Source organism: Gouania willdenowi, chromosome 8 (genome assembly GCF_900634775.1).
Source record: "Gouania willdenowi chromosome 8, fGouWil2.1, whole genome shotgun sequence".
In the NCBI taxonomy this organism is placed as follows: domain Eukaryota; kingdom Metazoa; phylum Chordata; class Actinopteri; order Blenniiformes; family Gobiesocidae; genus Gouania; species Gouania willdenowi.
The window spans coordinates 22,458,075-22,479,614 of NC_041051.1; the positions used below are offsets into that span (position 1 = coordinate 22,458,075).

At 41.3% G+C, this 21,540-nt stretch overlaps 1 protein-coding gene across 1 annotated transcript in view; it reads left to right on the plus strand.

Moving 5' to 3' along the window:
* Nucleotides 1-2,230: 2,230 nt before the first annotated feature.
* vat1 (vesicle amine transport 1) overlaps nucleotides 2,231-21,540 on the plus strand; it is a 40,890-nt gene continuing 21,580 nt past the window's right edge. Inside the window, exons 1-2 of the mRNA XM_028455692.1 lie at nucleotides 2,231-2,865; nucleotides 15,177-15,384. Of these exons, the coding sequence (XP_028311493.1) occupies nucleotides 2,446-2,865; nucleotides 15,177-15,384 (628 nt within the window). The 5' untranslated portion in view covers nucleotides 2,231-2,445. The remainder of the gene's footprint in view (nucleotides 2,866-15,176; nucleotides 15,385-21,540) is intronic.

The window sequence follows — 21,540 nt, forward strand, 5'->3', positions numbered from 1 at the left end:
GATAGCTGGAGGGAAAGAAGGACCGTTAAATTCCTGTCAACGTTAAAGTCCTGTTGGAGGCACCAAAACTTGAGTTTTTCACGTGCTACGTCTCCTCCGCCTGCACTCTCTCTTGTTCTGAAGAGAAAGCACCATCCCATATACGTGCAGCACATATGCATACCACACACTGTCATCAAGAGAGTTGAGCAGAGCAAGTTGAGCAGCGCAAGGCGCTACCATATACTTTCTGTTAAATATTGGACTTTTTTTCCATTTTAGGAGGTTGGTGGTCATAGGAGGGTGTGTGTACTCAGATTTTGCATTGGCCACTGAACCCAGAAAATGCTATGATGAGACTTTGTCTAGTTCTGTTGTGTCCTGTTGTAGGAGCTTGATCTAGAACATGGAAAAACCCACAGTACAGCTCACAGTTTACGGGGTATTCCAGATAGAAGGTTCAACATACTCTGAGTCTTTCCTTGAACTCTGAGTTGACTTACTCTGAGATGGGAACCTCCGAGTATCCGATTCCAGAGTATTTCCCTTGAGTTGCACGCGAGCACAACCACTACAAAAAGCCATCATCAATGGAGCCCTGATACCACTAGTCACCATGACAACTAGAAAAGAAATATCCTGTTTCTGCGTAAATGTAACACAGCTGCAGCTGTGAAGGAGATGGAGACACGGCATAGGGTTAAACAAAAAAAAAAAAAAGAAAATTGCTACCTGAATCAAGGCATAAGTTTGAATGGTACGTTAATTTTGTGGGGAAGTCATCTAAAAAATAGCCTAAAAAGGATCTAGGACAATTTCCTAATTATCAAAATAAATATATATATTTTATTAATGTCTTTATTTCAAAAATGTAAAAGAATAAAATAACAACAATTTACAAAATGAAAAATTATGAATTACAACAGCAGAAATAGACCATTTATAAGATAACAAACATTTAAGCGTCTCATCTTACGTGTGCAAAAAGGAGTAGTAAGAAGTGTAAATTTATTTAATCCTACCCTTTAATCTACCGCTTTTTTAAGTACAACTAATAATACAATTAATTACCCATATATTATTAAACAAACAATCTACATATTCACAAATAGTTCATAGCTAATCATCAAAACAGAAAAAACCAACTGGTGATTAGATACATTTATTTATACCTGCTTTTAAACTGAATTATGTTTGAACATTGTTTTAGCTTCACACTCGTTTTGTTGCGTAATTTTACTCCACAAATTGAAATACATGTTTTGGATGTTTTCTGGCAGTAGATTATTTATTGCCTTGTATAAAATATGTGCAGTTTTGATTTTAATTAACTGTTAAGTCTTTCCGAGTACCCCCGGCAATGTGCTCGTGCACCCGTTTGGGAATTACTACTTTAATATTAACAAATTCCCAGAGGTGTAAAGAGTATTGATACAGTATATCCTACTCAAGTAGAAGTACTATAACTTGATTGTAATTGTACTCAAGTACATATACAAGCAAGTCATACATACAAGTACAAGTAAAAAGTAGCTAAATTAAATAGTACTCAAAGTAAAAATGACTAATTACTTTCACCCCCCCCATTTTTATTTTTGGTAATAAATCTTGCAAAGGTTCCCTTGAAGACAGTAAACATCTCATGTATAAACTTAAAAAGGAAGAAACCAAATCTTACACAACTGGTACATAATTTATTTTTCCACAAAGGCATCTATATAAAATAAAAAGGTTTGTCAAAATGTACAATTTAGAAAAAGGAAAAATAAAATGACACCAATGAATTAAATTCTCAGGCTTTAAGTACTGTATAGCTACATTTATGAACTCTAAAACTGAGAAAATAACCAGCATGCAATGCTGTTTTCTTGCTAGGGATGGATTAGTTTAATCTGATTGGTCAGCTATGATGTGATGCATTTAATTGTTGTCTGGTCATTTCATTTTCTGTAGTTTCACAATGTCCATTGATCATTTTAAAGCAAAAAATAATAATTTACTCAGTAACGGGTTGGTGTAGAAATGTAATGAATTATTTTACTTCTTTTAAAATGTACTTAAGTGCGAGTAAAATTTAGAGATATACTCAAAAAAGTACAAGTACTCATAAAAACAACTCAATTACAGTAACGTGAGTACTTGTAATCTATTACTTTCACCCCTGTAAAATCCCTACTACTACACCGTTGAAGCCAATCCGTGGCCACATTCCACTCCGTGTTTTCCAGTAAACCCAACATCGTCCCACTCACACACTGTCAGAGGCAGCGCTGACATCCATTGTCCGCTAATCATCCACTGACTGCTTAGTGTCTGTGTTTGAGTTTACATGCAGCACAGCTGAGAAGCTCCCACTGTTCTAGTCTCTGTCAGTGCAGCACAGACGGCATCAGACGGTCGCTCCTCACCAACAGACGCCCCTCAGTAGCTCATTTAGTCTCCATAACTGCCTCTCATCCTTAAACAATGTCTGGAGAGGACGCACCTGCCCAGCAGCAAAACGACGTGGACCAGAAGCAGGAGACCAAACCAAGCGAGGAGCCCAAAGCCGAACCCCCGAAGGAGGACCCCGCACCCGCAGCTGCACCTGCCGCTGAGCCCGCAGCAACCACTGATAAAGTCCCTGAGGAGGAGACGTTCACCTACCGGGCTCTGGTGCTCACCGGCTACGGAGGTTATGATAAAGTAAAGTTACAAGTGAAGAAGGGGAAGCCGGTGGTGAAGCCTGGTGAGGTGCTGGTCCGTGTTAAGGCGTGTGGGCTTAACTTCGCCGACCTGATGGCCAGACAGGGCTTGTACGACCGGCTGCCCTCCCCACCGGTGTCCCCCGGTATGGAGTGCTCTGGGGTGGTGGAGGCGGTGGGGGACGAGGTCATCGACCGAAAAGTAAGGAGACATTCATTAATTGGTTAATGAAACAGATATTAATTGATTTATAGTTGTTGGCGAAAAGCTTCATCTATGGGCGTGTCAGGCTCTCTCTCTCTCTCTCTCTCTCTCTCTCTCTCTCTCTCTCTCTCTCTCTCTCTCTCTCTCTCTCTCTCTCTCTCTCTCTCTCTCTCTCTCTCTCTCTCTCTCTCTCTCTACATCTTTATTGGCATGAGAAACAATTGTTTCAGATATAACAATGTACACAGAAAAATAATCATTATTAAAAAAAAGCTAGATTTGTGTTGTGCAAAACAATAAAATAGAATAAAAATAGGGGTTCACTCTATAAATGTAGAACAAAATTTACAATTATGTTATATAAAAGGGGAAAAGTTTTATATAGGGTTTTACATATACTGTGTGATATATCCATACACACACACACACACACACACACACGCATCCGGTTATACAAGTACATACATTATATACATGCACACACATATGTATATATACATACATGAATTGTGTGTGTGTGTGTGTGTGTGCGTGCGCGTGCGTGCGTTAAAAGCATCCGCCCTAAAACACTGTTTAATTTTAGTTTATTTTATCTATTAACGCTGACCAATGTGCGAATTCCTAAAAGTTGATTGTTTTGTTGAATTGTTTTTCATCATTTGTGATAAAAGAAGACAAAAGATTTTTAATCAGACAAGTTGAACACAAAGCCTGCAGGCGTTGCCTTTCTTTTTTCAGTTGTTCTCAATATGAGGTGATGGTGCGCACTGAGTATTACTATGTAATGCATAATGACCAAATAAAAGCTTAATCCACCATTTCAGTTTAGATTTTGCTATGGATATAATAAGCCAATATTTGTGAGTCTTTAGGGTGGTTTTTTTTCGTGATGCTCCGATGTTGAGCTGCCTGTTGATGTGCGTCATATCTCAGAGCGCTGAGTCAAGTTAAATGGAGAACGTGACAATACCGGAAACGATATGTCTGTTCCTTCAAATTAAAGATAATTAAATAGTGAATTGAGGAATGAGGATGTGTATTTATTGTGGGAGATATTAAATATTTATAAATAACCAAAATTAAGAAATGTCACAATCTGACATTTAAAATACAGATTTACATAATGAAATTGAGGGTCTATAATAGTCATAGCCTTCTATTGTTAAAGTCCTACTAAATGTAAACATTTTTTTTGATCCACTTTAAAAATAAATTCTATAGTAACAAGCATGACTCAACACTGCTTGGAGCGGAGTGACCAACGCCCTTTATCACCGGGTTCGTGAGAAGCACACGAACACACCTTTTTTCAAGAATGTGTATATATATATATATATATATATATATATATATATATATATATATATATATATATGTTATGTTTTATGTTTGATCATAAAGTAATACATGTGAGTGGGGTGTCATTCATTTTTTATATTTTCCTCACAATACGGATGAGCCTTTTATATTCAAATCATATCTCATATTAAATATATCCATTGTAAGTACTTCTATATTTTAAGTGTGAAGTGGATTATTCTGTCCTGATGTTGCACCTAATATGTATAGCTTAAATGAATGACTAATACTCATGGGTAATGCTTTGAGTGGTGTTTGAGTGATGGCCTTTCCTGCGTTATTGTCTCTTGCCTCATGTTGATTTGATTTAAAGGTCACAATACACACTCACACAAGCATTACCACAAAGCTTGTCAGCCCTCCTCTACATCCCCTTGTCACATTTTATAGAATCAGGAACACGTCTTCCAACATAAATATAGAAAGGGAAAACTTTAGGTTATTTACATAACCCCGGTTCTATGAGTAATATGAGTGAGATGTCTCAATATGAGATGCACCCTCCATCTGCAGCCCTCAGAAGCAATTTCTCAATCTGCCAATCCTGATTGGCTGGTGAAATGTGTCTATCCGACAGGGACACTCCCACCTCCTAATAAAAGAGGAGGCGGACAGACTCTCTTCATTCAAAGTAAGCACCTCTTCTCACTCGTTCAAGCAAGAAGGGTTGTCTGGTAGACTCATAGAACCAGGGTTATGTAAATAACCTAAAGTTCTATTTCATAATATTTTCTGAGTATGGGATATGCTAGCTCCCGTATTGCAGGCGTGTTTATTGAGTGGAGGCCAGCCCACAGGGCAGAAGTCTGTACATATAACAACAGGAGAACTGCCCGTGCCATGCACGGGGCGGAAACATCCAGCATGTAAAAGCAAACAAATGTGAGGGGCGAGGTCCAACTTGCTGCCGCACAAATGTCCTGGACAGACACTTCCCTGAACAAAGCTAAGAATGTTGCGAGACCCCAAGTCGAGTGCGCGCGCAGGCCCTCAGGCGGCCGCAGACCCTGACTTGTATAAGCCAAAGCGATAGTCTCCACAACACACTGTGACAGGCGTTGCTTAGTAACAGGCTTCCCCTTACGGGGATTAGCCCAGGAGATGAACAGCTAATCGCTCCTAATGCAGCTCCTTGTTATGTCCATATAAGTGCGCACCGCACAAACTGGACACAAGACATAAGGCCGCTGCCAAATCTTGTGAGGCAGAAAAGTCCAAAAGCTCAATGGGAGCGCCGCTCTTGTGGCTGGTCTCCAGTACTCCCGTACCTGTTGGGATGTAACTGAAACAGAAGTTCCTAACGGAAAAATAAAGTTCCTTAACTTTGAATTGAAATTGAGAGAACATGAGCCCACCACCTTCGGCACAAAGACCGGGTTGGGCTTCAAAATGATCCTCACATCGCCCAGGAAGAGCTGAGCACATGACGGGCGCACCGAGAGTGTATGGATTTTACTGACCTGCTTCGCTGATGCCAGAGCCAGTAACAAAACAGCCTTCAGAGAGCCAAACTTCAGGCCCGCCTCTTCCAGTGGTTCGAACAAAAGACGTTTAGGTCCCTCCAGAACCACCACCAGATCCCATGGTGGTCCCAGTGGTCTGGACACGGGGAAGAGCCTGCGCGCTCCCTTCATAAACCGGCAGATCAGTGGGTGCTGACTCGCCAGTTTTTCCCCAAAGCCTACATGACGGGCGGCGATCGCTGATAAATGCACTTTCACAGTGGAAAAGGCCTTGTCAATCAGGTCCTGCAGGGATCACAAAATTGCTCCCACCGGGCACTGAAAGGGGATGCGTCTCCTCTGGAGACACTATGCCTCAAATATCCTCCACTTGCAATCATAAAGAGATCTAGTAGAGGAGGCCACTCTGTGTAGTGGAAATCACAATCTGTGAGAGTCCCACGGCTGACAGATTGAGCCACTCAGGGGCCAAGACCAAAGCACCAGATGCTCCGGGTGCAGGAGGAAAATTTTTCCCCTCGTTTGCGACAGCAGGTCCCTGGGCAGTGGGAGCTGCCAGGGAAGAGCTCGCAGTAACTGGCGAGCCCCTGGACAACAGGTCTGCGCCCGTGTTCAAGATCCCCGGGATGTGCATTGCCCTCAATGAGAGGAGACAACCACAACTCCACAGGATTAGTTTGTGTACCAGCAAATGCAACCAACGGGAGCGCAACCCGCCCTGGCGGTTGACGTATGCCATGCTCGTGGTATTGTCCGTTCTCACCAGGACATGATGTCCCATGAGAGACGGAAGGAAGTAAATCAGCGAGAGGAACACTGCTGAGAGCTCAAAATAATTTATATGAGAGCGCAGAAGGTCCACATCCCAGCTGCCCCTCACAGACCTGCCCTCGTGGACCCCACCCCAGCCCATCAGGCTGGCATCTGTGGAGACCATCTTCCTGGACGTAACAGTGCCCATAGGTACACCGTGCATCAGGAAACCCAAGGCCCGCCTGTGGCGTAAACAACACTCTCTGTGCGCCATGACGCAGAGGATTCAGCCCATGTGAGGCCACCCACAGCTGGAATTCTCTCATGTGGAGGTGTCTGAGGCGGATCACGATGATGGCCAAAGCCATCAACCCGAGTAGTCAAAGACACAATCTGAGTTGAACAGATTTACCCGGTCGAAGTAGCGCTTGGCATGCCCTAAACTTCTTCACCAGCTCCACCGAGAGGCGCTTGGTAAAAAGCACTGAGTGCAGGGATAACCCCAGTAAGATTATTTCCTGTGTAGGGGAGCAGATCTCCTCTTGTACCACATGGGCCGAGTCTCCCTGGACCTGAGAGTGTATTATGCCGGCAAAACAAGGAGGGGCAGACGCAAACTGCAGCCTGTATCCTCTCGATATTGTCCGTAATACCCAAGCTCGGGCTGCGAGCGCTGCCCATCTCTCCTCCCTGAGGGAGAGAGTGGTTAAGCGCTGTGGTTCACTCACCATGAGAGGCTCCATCCGTGGTGGGGTGGCGCCCTCTCCCGGAGGAAGACTGTCTGCGGCCGGAGGTCCCATCCGTGGTATGGTGGCACCATCTCTCGGCGGCCGCCCGCACACACAGAGAGGACCCATTCGTGGGGTGGTGGCACCCTCTTCGGTGGCGGCCCGCGCACCATGAGAGGACCTGTGCACAGAGCGATGGCGCCCCCTCTCTTGGTGGCAGCCCGCCCATCAGAAGAGGACCCATCCGCAAAGCGGTGGAGCCCTCTGTCAGTGGGACACAGCCATACCCCCCAGGGCAAGCATGTCGTACTGCTCGTCCCAGGGGACAGCGTGATGACGGGGGTCCCACCGCCCCCGACCAGGGTGCTTGAGCGATGTATACATCACTTTTATTTGAACAGGTGTGTGTGTGCGTGCTTGTGGACATGGAGGGGGGGCCAACAGCTGAACTTCCCATGAAACATGTCCGTCTCTCCAGGGGCTACCAATGTCACCAATGTGCCTTGGTAGAGGGGAGGTTGGGGCATGGGGAGCCCTTGGGTGCACACGTGAAAGCAGAGCAAGTGGAGCTGGAGAATGAGGAAAGAAAGCGGTCAGGCTGTCTTCTCCTTCTTCCTCGCCTGTGTGCGTTGATCAGGTTGTACCGGCGCAGCTGCAGCCAAGGCTGGGAGTTTACTGGGCCATCTGGGCGGGCCCTGTTGAGGCTGCGGCCCTAAACTGCAGGCTCTGGGGAGCAGTCTGCAGGAACACCTCCGTCGTATGGATGGAGACGTGACCGGAGGCTTTCCGGGAAGACAAAGGCGCAGAGCCTCATCATCTGTCTTTTTCGCCTCACATCGCCGCTGCATTGAAGACAGCGCGGAGCCAAAGATCCCCGCCGGGACTATAGGCACATCCAGGATGTCGCTCCTCTCTGTGTCGGACAATTTAGCGAGGTCGAGCCTACGTGCAGTCAGACATTTTTTTAGTAAGTGATTAATCTATCAATGTTTTAATCAATTAATCATATAAGATAAATTGCACTTTTTATGCTTCTGGATCTTGTTTTATTGGTATCAAATTTTTTGTGGCAAAAAACACTTTTATTGCATAAACTAATTGCCATTTCAAATAGGTATTACTTAAATAAATGCCTAAAAAGCTCCTAATAAACACAACCACAATGTTTAACTTAACAGTGCATTTAGATGCCAAATTGAGGTAAAAAAAAAAAATTCCCCAAGGTCAACAATAAACAATACAATTTGCTATTAACTTAAAACATAAAACGCCAATTTTTTATTTTTTTTTACTGTCCCGATTAATATTTATGTAATTAAGAATTAACATTAATTTATGCTTAAATGTTTTATTGTTGTTTATATATCAGCATATAAAACATGTTTTGAAACATTTAAAATTACAAGAGGGTACATGCCTTGGAGCCAAATGCGGATCATCCCCTGGTAAAATGCACTCGAACTCGTTTGCACAGTCACTGAGGCCACTCAAACTAAAATGCATTTACCTGTGGCTTTAATCTGAATGCATTTAAATTACAAATTTACAGTCAGGACATTGTCTTTTTGACCCATATTTTCATGCATATATATATTAAAACTTGTGAACTTGTAAATGCTTGCATGCGTAACTAACTACTAACCAGGCGACAGTTCAATAGAAAAACAGTCTGGGTGTGCTCTAGCCTTTTCTATGCACAGCACGCTGTATAGTGAAAATCACATCCATCGGTTCTGGTTTAATTGACAAATCTTCTCATCCCTCGATAAATCTTAATTTTAGCTCTGTATTACTGAATTTTGTAACAGCTGACTAAGCTATAAAGACAACCTAACATTTTTATATTCAGTTTTAGAACATCTGTGACTAAAATATTGTTTGTAAATTAAATATTTAAGGGTATGCAATCAACTGGGGAACAATATTTTAGAAGACAAATACATTGTAAATAACCAAGCTAAAATATATTTTTCAATAACTAGTTTTCTATAATTAAGGTGTGATAGTGTAAAAATGTGGTTTTAACAAATGCAGCTTCTGTGTTTGGCCAAACTATTAGACTAGAACAAGAACCAAGGTACTTACATCCTCTGCATCACATGACTCTTTTCTGTGTCAGCCTCAAACAAGCGTTCCTGCCAGGGACAATAATGCTGAGTGAAGTGAAAGCACAGTGAACTCACCCAAATTGACCTCAGAAATGAGGGCCGAGAAGGAAGGAGCACAAAAGCTCATATAACCTCCAAGTTCAGTGTCTATTTTTTTAAATTCACTGTGTTTTTTGGAAATTAGTGTATTTTGAAAAGGGTAACACTTTCTTCCTTTTTCTGTTCATACGGATATATTTGATATTTTTTCTTTTTCTTTCTAGCTCTTATTGTTTCTCCTAAAGATGCTCTGTTTTATGTGATCTTTTTCATTTTACCATCTCTGAATTTGATGTTCGTCTCACACTGTGGTGGCATGTTCATTCTTAAGCTTGTACTGTTTGCATATCCCTATCTGGCAGTTCATAAAGCTTGGATAAGAATGTTTTATTAAGGAAGATTTGTATTGATGGAATGATATGGTGGTAAACAGAACTATAGCTGCAGCAGGGTGTAAATAGACATATGGAACCTATACTACAAAGCTGGATATATACCGTATATCCAGGATAACTTTCTGTTAGCGGGCTTAACCTAACCAAACATTTATAATCCCAGAGCAGCTGTACTATGAAGCTGGTTTTCAGCACGTTAACTAAAGCCAGGTGTTTTCAGCCTGAATGTGTGTGTGCACATAAAAGGGGTGGAGTTGGCTTCATCTGACTATCACAAACACGGAGAACCCGTGTAGGGCAGCCTACGTTTTGTACTATGGAGGAAAAGACAATTATTCTTAAAAAGAAATATGAAGAATTAAAATCCAAAAGCCACACTGTTTCTGCAGCAAAAACCAGAGAAGAAGGAATACAAAATTGTCTGACTCTGTTAATAAAATTGGTATACAGCTCAATAAGGATCATCATAAGGTGTACATTATTTGTATTTTATATAGCTTATATCATCTTACAGGGTCCTCACTACTTTGTGTATAGCAGTGCAGCGTGAGTTCTTGCCAAGGCTGTTAGCGTCCAACAACGTGTCTGAAAGAATTAATGAATCAGAGAGCGGCTGACAAAGGCTCAATCAGCTGACAAATGTAGGCCAGTCCATTAGATTCAAATTTATGCATTTCTTATAGGATGTCATCAGCTAAATGAAAAGGATGGCATCGATCCATAAAAATTCTCTCTCTCTCTCTCTCTCTCTCTCCTAAGCACACCTGTCAGATCCCATCCGCACACCAACCAGGATCCTCTAAGACGCTGTTTCTCAAATAGGGGTACATGTACCCCTTGGGGTACGCAATGGCACTTGCAAGGGGTACTTGAGAGAGAAAGTGAAAAATTAACAAATGAAAGCATTAGAAATATGGGGGTTTTTGATGTTTATTTTTAGTTAAAAATCCATCCATTTATCCGGGGCCGGGTCGCGGATGCAGCAGTCTCAGCAGAGATGCCCAGACCTCTCAATCCACACACACCTCCTCCTGCCGTTCTGGGGGAACCCCGAGGCGACACCAGGCCAGCTCAGAGACATCCAGCGTGTCCTGGGCCTTCCACAAGGCCTCTTCCCAATAGGACATGCCTTAAACACCTCCCAAGGGAGGCGACCAGGAGGCATCAGAAACAGATGCCCGAGCCACCTCAGCTTGCTCCTTTAGACGTGAAGGAGCATCACTTTACTCCAAGCTCCTCCTGGGTGACTGAGCTTCTTACCCTATCTCGAAGGGTGCGCCCAGCCCCCCTGCAAAGGAAACTCATTTCGGCCGATCTTGTCCTTTCGGTCATTACCCATAGTTAAAAATGATAATCATAATAACGATGATGGAATTGATCTTGATTAGAACATAAACTGAAAATGCAATGGTCAGTCTTGGTCCCACATCAGGAGTGAGATGACTGGAATTGATCAAAACTATAGAAATAAACCTATTCATGCGACACTGTTTCATTCCATTTATTTACAAAGTTATGTTATCACTCATACATTCTATCTGTAGTTGTTGTTTCATAATATGCTACTTGATCGAACTACTTAAATAAAAATTAAAGAACCACTGTTCTAAGGGACAGGTCATTTTACAAGAGATGTCACTTTGGTTAAAAGTGTCTGCTAAATGAAATTTTAATTGTAATCTTATAACTGATTGGTTAGAAGGGCTTGCTTTTATACTCGCTAATATCAAGAACAAAACATACTCCCGACGAGGTTAAGCTGTTCAGCATCAGTTACCATAGTGATTTACCCCGGTAAACCAGTGTCATATAGTACAGAACACAGAATAATTCCCAGGAGTTAGCGCCATAAAAGGAAATCTAGCTTCATAGTACAGGCCCATGAAGTCAGTCTTCTGGGCGTGGCCTTCATTAAATAAACAAAAACGTACCCATTCATCAGATGTTGTATGAACATCTTTCCTTATGAGTCAAGGAAATGTGGTTAACCACAACGTTTCAAGGAACGATAGTTTTTGCTGATATCATCAAAGCAGCCCAAAACAAAAGTGCCGATTCATTGTCTTGCATAGTAAGCAAAATGAATCACCCTCTGATTAAAAAAGAGTTAAAGAAAGGTTGTCAGCATTGGAAATCATAACAAAGAAAAGTATTAGGAGGGAAAAAAGGGAAAGTGTAGCTTGAAATAAACCAAGTCACTTGACCTCAATTTGAAATATAGAGGGAGATCTCCCTAATTGGAGTGAACGGACAGTGAGAAGCATGGAACCCTAGTCTAGACCATTAGAAAAGCATGGGTGGGGACGGTTCGTTCCCAAGAGGAGTGAGCTTGTCTTCTGCTCAGCCATGGGGAAGAAACTGGCATGGACTCTGATATGTGGAGAGAAGCCAGGGGATAAGATGCGCCCCATTGTCTTATTTCTCTGATCAGGAAGAGGGAACACGGGACGCTCCTCACAGGGGGGAGGACGGCATAGACAAAACCAGACAGCGGAGGATGTCAGGCTGGTGATGCAAGAGGGCGCGTCATAGAAAAAGGCAAAAAAGATCGACGGCGAGAAGGGAACAAAGGCAGTCTAAAGTAACAAGAGGAAAAATGAGTAAGGAAGTGAAAGAGAAAGAAGGGAAGGCAAATAAGTGAGGTGTGTGGATATGAAGCGGGAGGAAGAGCTGTGGTGGGAGGATAAAAACAGGAAGAGAATTATAATGCTGTAGTCGTCTCTGTTTCCTGTGTCCCTTGAGTGGGCTCTCATGATTGGTTGGTTGGAGTGCCGAGGGTTAGAAGTGTTTATATCGTGGCAATTTTCCAGCTTTGAGACAGTTAGGAATTTAAGGCCACTGCTTTGGTAAGAATAGATTGGGAGGAGCACATTTCTATTGTTACAATAAAAAATCACTGATATGAGAGAGTTTTTATTGGATATTGAATCATGTGTGCCACTCAACTTTCATAGAACCAGCTATGACCTTTCATCAATTTAAAACCTCAGAAAAGAAAGAGATGCTTCCTTAGTTCATAAGAAGTATGCACAAACCATTAAACCCATCAACATATTCAATACGCTGAAAAGTGAGAAGGCCGTATGGAGTAAAAACTAGGGATGCACCGAAGTAAAAATTCTTGGCCGAAATCGAAAACCGAGGCAGAAAACCGAAACACCGAAGCAATGACATTCCAACAATGCACAATATAAAAATTAAAATCATTTAAAACTTGACCCCACTTCTGTATACATTAAATAATATTGTACAGGCCTATAACTGACTGGGCTGCTGAAAGAGAGTCAAATGAAATATTTTTTCTCATTAAAACACAAAGTGCATTACATTTCTTGATGAAGAGCAGCTCCTCTGCTTTAGTGAAGTCACTTCCTGACTCTGTGGAAACAAATTGTGCAACGTTCCACTAAAACATCTGTGTGCTCAAACAGCTGTTTTACAGTTACATGCATAGTTTACATACATCTGTGTGTAGTTTCAAATGTGAGTGATCAGTCAATTCAACAATGTTGGCCCTAAATTTACTGAAGCAAGGCAGATGAGAAAGTCATGTATTAAATGGAACAACAGGCTGAGAGGAATCTTTAATCCATGTGTATCACACAGCTGTGAGAACACTTCTCCCACTGGAAGCTACAGCGTTCCTCCTCTGCTTCAGTGGATCAATGAGATCTGAAATGAAAAAACATTGACAAGCTGCTTGATTGTAGAGCGATGGTTTCCTGGAATTTACTGAATAAAGCTGGCTGTTTTTTTTAACTGTAAATAATATGCTTGCAAAGACTGTTCAAACTATAAATGAATAATTACATGTTGTTCTCACAGCATGTGTGTAGCTGTTCACCATCATGAGCAGACTGCTCTTCTTTAGCACCAATGTTGGCATGTGTAGGTTTTTCTCGACCTTGTTTCCGGATCTTTTAATTCAACGGCTCCAATAACACAGGAGAAGAGTAGTATAATTTCAATTTTGATTTTCTTTCTTTTATTTCTTTTACTGCGTACCTTGACTCATGTTTTATGAGTCTTAATTTATTTCGTATTTAAAATGTAGACTTTTGTGTGATGTATTTTATTTTCGTCTGTACAGCACTTTGGTCAGTACACTCCAAACCAACTTTTGTCTGCTGAATATATGTGTATTTGGGTATTTAGTAATGCTGTTGATGGATCCTAGTCCCACTCTTCACATTTAAGTAAAAGTTTTTTTTAATTTTGCGTATTTAGCTGTAAAATGTCCGGTATACTGGCCACTAAGAGTTGAAGCTCTTGAAACCCCTGCGTCATCACTTTAACTGTTGGCCCCGCCTCTCCTATAAAACCTGACACCCGCCTCCTTGCAAACTGTAACACGTAGATTGGATTGACACCTCAAATGACGCCTCTGTGGCTAAAGTGTCCGTACTCTCGGACTCACTCATGTTTAGCTTGTTAGCTAGCAGTTGTTATGGGTTTTGATTCTGTGTGCGGGGATGGAGGGGAGCGGTCGGTTACTGAAAGTAGCTGGGCGTGTCTTACTGCTACAGCAGTAACGCCCATAATCAAGGCTTTTTTTTAAATTTCCCTCCTAGTGGCAGCTCAGCAGAAGACAGGGGTGTACTTATAAAGTTGGATTGGATTGGAACATGCAGAGAAACACAAGTTACTATAGCATAAGGTGTGAAGAGGACCCAAACATGAACACTTCATTTACCAGTCCATCTTTGATAAACTTCAAAATCCAACAAAGTAGAAATCATCAAAATCCAGAACAATGCAGTTACAATAATAAATGACAGCATGAATAACACGCAATAACTGGAATAGTGTATACGTATATGTGTGTAGGTATGTAAATGTGCATATATATGATACCTAAATATATATATATATTGGTTTTATTCATGTCTATAAAAAAATGTAGATTATTATTTATTTATCTTGATGTGTAAATGTCTTTTGCACCTTATGTGGAACAGTACCCACATTTTGTTTTACACTGTTAAATGACAATAAAAATCAAATCTACTAATCTTCGACTGTGAACAGAGGTATATAGTTCTATACATGCACTTACACACAGACAGGACAGGGGCTGTCATACACAAGAAGAGACTAAAACAAAAGCTAGAAGAAACAGCCCCAACAGGGGATCAAATCTACAACTTCCATAGCACAAGACAAAAATCTATTACATAAAATTAGATACAGCCAACCAGATATAGATATGAAAATCAAACACGAAACACACTCACAGACCCCAGATTGTAGCAGTCACGGTTGTAAAAAACACAAAGGTTCAAAAATACAGTAGGAATGCACAGTTGCACACACACACCTATACACACAAAAAGATACAAACCAAGAAGAAACCCTGTCACTCTGACAATGCATACAGTACATTTTCTTTGACCATACATTGTGGTTGTTTTCGCATAAAAGCTCTTCACTTTAACCATGTCTTCTTTTTACATTGTCTTTCAGGTCGGTGATAAGGTCATGGTACTAAACCGCTTCGGGCTGTGGCAGGAACTGGCAGTGGTGCGGGCAAGCCACACCTTCCTCATGCCAGAGGGGATGGATTTCAAGGAGGCAGCAGCCCTCCCCGTCAATTACATCACTGCATATATGATGCTGTTTGACTTTGGCAACCTGCGACCCAACCACAATGTTCTCATCCACGCTGCTGCAGGTAGGATGCAAGGGAAAAAAAACAACACAGAAAATACAGACCTTTATTTTGAAATTTCTAAAGTTAGAAAATGTAATAATTCAATACATTATATTTAAGATTAAAAAAAAACTGTGATTATATTAAAACAAAAACCACAATAATCTTTCATTTTGATGATTAAGCATTGAACCCTTAATTGATCACAACAAGTATACCTATAAAGACTATAATTTAATTTAAAATAATTTTAATAAATTCCTTTTGATACCAATAAGGTTTACTGGAGCATTAAACCTCAATTTTTTTTGTTTCATTTCCTTTCCCCAGTCTATTCTGCTTTAACATTACTGCGCCCACTTCACACTGTGTACAGCTGTGACAAATACCGCCTGCCTTTGTGACGTGCTAAACGTACGTGCAAAAACAGATGCCGCAATCAGCCGCTCTCTAGGAGATATAACAGCTGTGATTACTCACAATGCACCCGCACCATCCACATTTATCAACTGGTTCTCTCTCCACGCTCATATCCTCAAATATAGTAGGCTAGTTATCTTTTCCATATATCTTCTCTGCTCTAAGATCATTACTTTCCAAACAAAGATGACATGCTAATGCTAGCTTGCTGAGCTGCTTTTGTGTAACAACAGGCGTGTCATGCTGGCTAATGTCCAGTTGCTGTTCGATGAGGTTCTGCTTTGACCTGATTGAGTTATTGTATGAAATGTTGTGTTGTGCAGTTTGCATAAACCATAAAACTATCATTTTTAGCTGTCTCACTCACTGTCAGCAGCTGCATGTAGCATCGTGCTTGTGTGGGCGTGCATCTTCAAAGCTTGTGGCAGGACAGGTAGTGTTTAAATGAGCCACAGATTGTGCATTAGAATCACAATTAGTTTTATTGCCAAGTGGAGTTTTTATACATTACAAGGATTTTTTTCTTGGTGGATGGTGCAAAAAACAAACAGTATAATTCTAATAATAATATTTATATGAATATACATTGGTCATTTTAAAAATGCTCCTGTTGTGGCTGTGTTTTTAATTTACTGCTATATAATGTATCTAATGTATATAGATTATATATGTAGTATTAACTTTATTATAGGCATGCTGCTGTGAGTTACTAACACGAACAAAACTAATGGAAAAAGGGCTAGTGTTTTGGCAGTTGACTTGAATTCTTTTCAATTGCACAGGGTTAAACGTTTACACACCAACACCAGTATCCTCAATGGGAACACAGACTGATCTTTAAGGAATATAGGCTCAGAAGAATAACTTCATTGAGTTTATAACATTAACTTTAACCAACAGCTGAATAATTGTCATTGTGACACATAAAGATATTTGAGTGAATCCTCCTGGTGTATTCCACAATGCATTTGCACAGTAGTTAAGACTGGCCAGACATGATAAGTTTGAATCACCATTCTGACCTGTATTTATAATGTATATTTGATGGTTCATAATTAGAATTAATGTGCTTTAACATTTACCCAAGTGGATCACCCAGTTCCTGAGTCATTTATTCATGTGACACATTTCCCTGCTGATTTGGTACGAACAGTGTGTTTGGTTTCTGAGGGCAGGCGGCCAATTGCATCTCACCAGCTGTCGAGACATAAGGATTGTTCAAACACATTACCAAGGCTACGGCAAAAACACTTTTGGAACAATCTGTTATTTTCTAAATGTAAAAACAATTACTTCAACATCTTCCTGTGGTACCTTTAATAGTGCTTGGTCCCCTACTCTTTGCCTTATACAGGTACTGGTCATATAATTAGAATATCATGAAAAACTGTATTTATTTCAGTAATTCCATTCAAAAAGTGAAACTTGTATAGTGTATACATTCATTTTAATGTTGATGATTATAACTGACAACTAATGATAACCCCAAATTGAGTATCTCAGAAAATTAGAATATTGTGGAGAGGTTCAATATTGAAGACAGGTAATTAACTCAAAACACCTGCAAAGGCCTTTAAATGGTCTCCAGTCTAGTTCTGTAGGCTACACAATCATGGGGAAGACTGCTGACCTGACAGTTGTCCAAAAGACGACCATTGACACCTCGCACAAGGAGGGCAAGACACAAAAGGTCATCGCTAAAGAGGCTGGCTGTTCACAGAGCTCTGTGTCCAAGCACATTAATAGAGAGGCGAAGGGAAGGAAAAGATGTGGTAGAAAAAAGTGCACAAGCAATAGGGATAACCACGCCCTGGAGAGGATTCTGAAACAAAACCCATTCAAAAATGTGAGGGAGATTCACAAAGAGTGGACTGTAGCTGGAGTCAGAGCTTCAAGAACCACCACACACAGACATATGCAAGACATGGGTTTCAGCTGTCCCATTCCTTGTGTCAAGCCACTCTTGAGCAAGAGACAGCGTCAGAAGCGTCTCGCCTGGGCTAAAGACAAAAAGGACTGGACTGCTGCTGAGTGGTCCAAAGTTATGTTCTCTGATGAAAGTACATTTTACATGTCCTTTGGAAATCAAGGTCTCAGAGTCTGGAGGAAGAGAGGAGGGGCACAGAATCCACGTTGCTTGGAGTGTAAAGTTTCCACAGTCAGTGATGGTTTGGGGTGCCATGTCAAGTGCTGGTGTTGGTTCACTGTGTTTCCTTAGGTCCAAGGTCAACTCAGCCATCTACCAGGAAGTTTTAGAGCACTTCATGCTTCCTGCTGTTGACCAACTTTATGGAGATGCAGATTTCATTTTCCAACAGTACTTGGCACCTGCACACAGTGCCAAAGCTACCAGTACCTGGTTTAAGGACCATGGTATCCCTGTTCTGGATTGGCCAGCAAACTCATCTGACCTTAAACCCATAGAAAATCTATGGGGTATTGTGAAGAGGACGATGCGAGATGACAGACCCAACAATGCAGAAGAGCTGAAGGCCACTATCAGAGCAAGCTGGGCTCTCATAACGCCTGAGCAGTGCCACAGAGTGATCGACTTCATGCCACGCTGCATTGCTGCAGTAAATCAGGCAAAAGAAGCCCCAACTATGTATTGAGTGCTGTGCATGCTCAAACTTTTCATGTTTATACTTTTCAGTTGGCCAATATTTCTAGAAATCTTTTTTTTTGTATCGGTCTTAAGTAATATTCTAATTTTCTGAGATACTGAATTTGGGATTTTCATTAGTTGTCAGTTATAACCATCAAGATTAAAAGAAATAAACATTTGAAATATGTCAGTCTGTGTGTAATGAATGAATACAATATACAAGTTTCACTTTTTGAATGGAATTACTGAAATAAATGCACTTTTTCATGATATTCTAATTATATGACCAGTACCTGTACACCACCTCACTTCATGTAGTGATCCACCCCCCATGGCTTCTCCTGCCACTGGTATGCTGGTGACACTCAGCTTTTCCAGTCTTTTTCACCTGATGACACTACAGTCTCAGCTCGAATATCAGTGTGTCTGGCTGATATATCCACATGGATAAAGGAACTCCACTTTCAACTAAATCCATCTAGGCTCATTGTCTTTATAGCTTGTCCTTTTCCAGTAGTGCGCATGTGCATATACCATCTCAGTACAATGCAATCCCAGTACGCCACACCAGCTTGAATTCAATCTACTTGTGCCCACAAACTCTACCAGAAATCTGGGTGTTATGATTGATGACCAGCTGATCTTTAAGGTTCTCCATCTTGTCAATACGCCCTTTATAAGATCAGAAGGATCAGACCCTACCTGACACAACAGGCCACACAGGGTCTGGTACGGGCCCTTGTAATTTCATGCATTGACTACTGCAACTGTGGCAGACCTCCCTACTTGCACATTCAAACTTCTGCAGATGATTTCCATTGCCTGCTTGAATCAAGTTAAAAACTCTTCTTCTGGCTTATAAAAGTGATAAGAGTGGCTCCTGCCTCCCTGGAATCTCTCCAAATCTACATTTCCTCTCGCCCGCTACACTCTGAAAGACACCCGGTACTCCCAGTCCAGCATGGCTTTAAATCTCTAGCGAGACTCTTCTACTCTGTTGTTCCCAAATGGTGGAATGAATTATCCAACTACGTTAAGATTGGTAGAGGCCTTTTTCACTTTTAAGAGACGTCTGGTGACTCAACAATACCATGCGCTCTACGTCATGGCCGATACTTCCTATGTTTGATGTTCACAGCACTCCTAATTGCTCTAGGCTTCAATTGGAAATGCTCCGAGACTGGTAGAAACAATCACTCTAGTATTTGCCTGTTTGATTTGCTCTAGAGTTAGTTTGCGTGTTCACCGACTAAACGAGACAGACTATTTGAGCAAACGAATCCTAGAGCGTTTTAACCGCTTAAGGATCCATCGGTGTGAATGCACCCGTTGTTTTCAACCAGGATTAGTTCAGAATGCCTGACTCCAATTTGTCCATCATTCCTTTATGCAAGATTCCAAATAAACAATAAATTGGGACGAGTCCTCAGCTGCCTCTCTCCTGGCTTTTTTTCTGGTTTTTCCAAAAACAATAGCCTATTGTATTTCCTGCCATCTCCAACACACCTCACATCTGCATCCTCTGTTGTCGTCCTACCCCTCCGGCCCTCTTTAACCTCCTCACCCTGTGCATGACCCCAAATTATTTGCACTTGAGTCCTCGTCATCGGGGATATGTGCACATTTTCTCTTTTGTTTTTCCCTAGAGGCCTTGGAAGGAGGTGGAAGTTCAGAGACATTTGGATTCATATCTTGTGGCTTTCCGGCCAAGTACTTTTCCCCTGACCTCTTTCTGAACTGGCCCTGATGTTTCGAAACTTGGCCAGCGACTTGCCACCACACCCACACTACACATTTTATGCATTGCTTCCAGCAATGACGTTTACATTTCTTTTATTTATGAGCTCTCAAATAACAGCAGATACAGATACATTTCACAGTGTAACACATATGATAAATTCCTTATGTGAATTTTAAGGTGTTACAGGAGTGCTATTGGATTTTTCTCCAAATGTTTTGCTTCAGAGCTTATGAAGATATAATTCATAAATGTGAAGATGGTGGTAAGACTTTTTTGTTGTTGTAAAAACCAATCCCCTCTTAAAGCACTGGAAGGTGGAAATGTTCTGCACATTTTTACCACCATACTTTTACAGTGATTCCATCTGGAGGGTCTCCATAGGAATATGTTGGAATGTCAGTTTGATGATCAGTTTTATGTGAGACGGCCCCAGCTGCTGCATGTGGGGGAAGTACAATACAAACAATGAATAACAGAAATTGAAGCAGAAAAGCTGTAGTTGTATAACTGTATAAAAAAATGTGTTACGTAAAAGGAGTCTGTAGCTGACAGTTTAGTAATGTGTGTTGAAAATAATACATGCATTGATACATGAATGAATACTCCAACTTAATAACCACAAAACCCAAGGCTGGCAAGAACACTGTGCATAACAAAAATTAAATAAACCAGATAAAATGTCTTAACAATTCCTGTTAAAGGAGACATATAATGGTTTTAAATCCTTCCTTTTTACATATAAATCATACAGTTGTGGTCTATATAAAGCGGAACTGCAATGCTTGGGTCTGAATTCCTCATTATTATAGCTCCACAGACCCCTTTTCTACCCCTTTTCTGATGTGCTTCTGAGAGCAACTCGTTTGGGTGCGGTCTCTTTAAATGCAAATGAGACACTTCATACCCCGCCCCCTCTCCAGGTTGCAGAGGTGACACTCGGTTCAACTCCACCCAGTTCGGCCATTTTTGTAGTTTGATACAAGAGATACGATTATTTAGCGGTGCAGAAAATGTTTATTCACACGTTATTTACAAATGTCAACCGGCGGAGCGAGATGAAAATGATGATGAACCTGCAGAACCCTAACAAGTGAGCTAACACAAGCACCGAGCTAACGCTAGCGCCAAGCTAACGTCACAAAATGCATTTTAATACAGTCTTTTCGGAGACAAAAACGGCAAAATGAAATGACTAATGAAAACTTTAGACTTAAATTAAATCACGTAGGCCATATCATCACACTTTTTAGTGTTATTTACAGCTTACTGAAGTGCTCTGTTCGTCGTCTCCAAAGATAGAAGGAATTGAACCCTCAATCAGACAAAGTCTTTCGGCAAATCCTTCTTTATACTGGCGGAGGTTGCTGAAGCAGTCATCCTTGAAGTGCTTCGCGCACACAAAAATGACCTT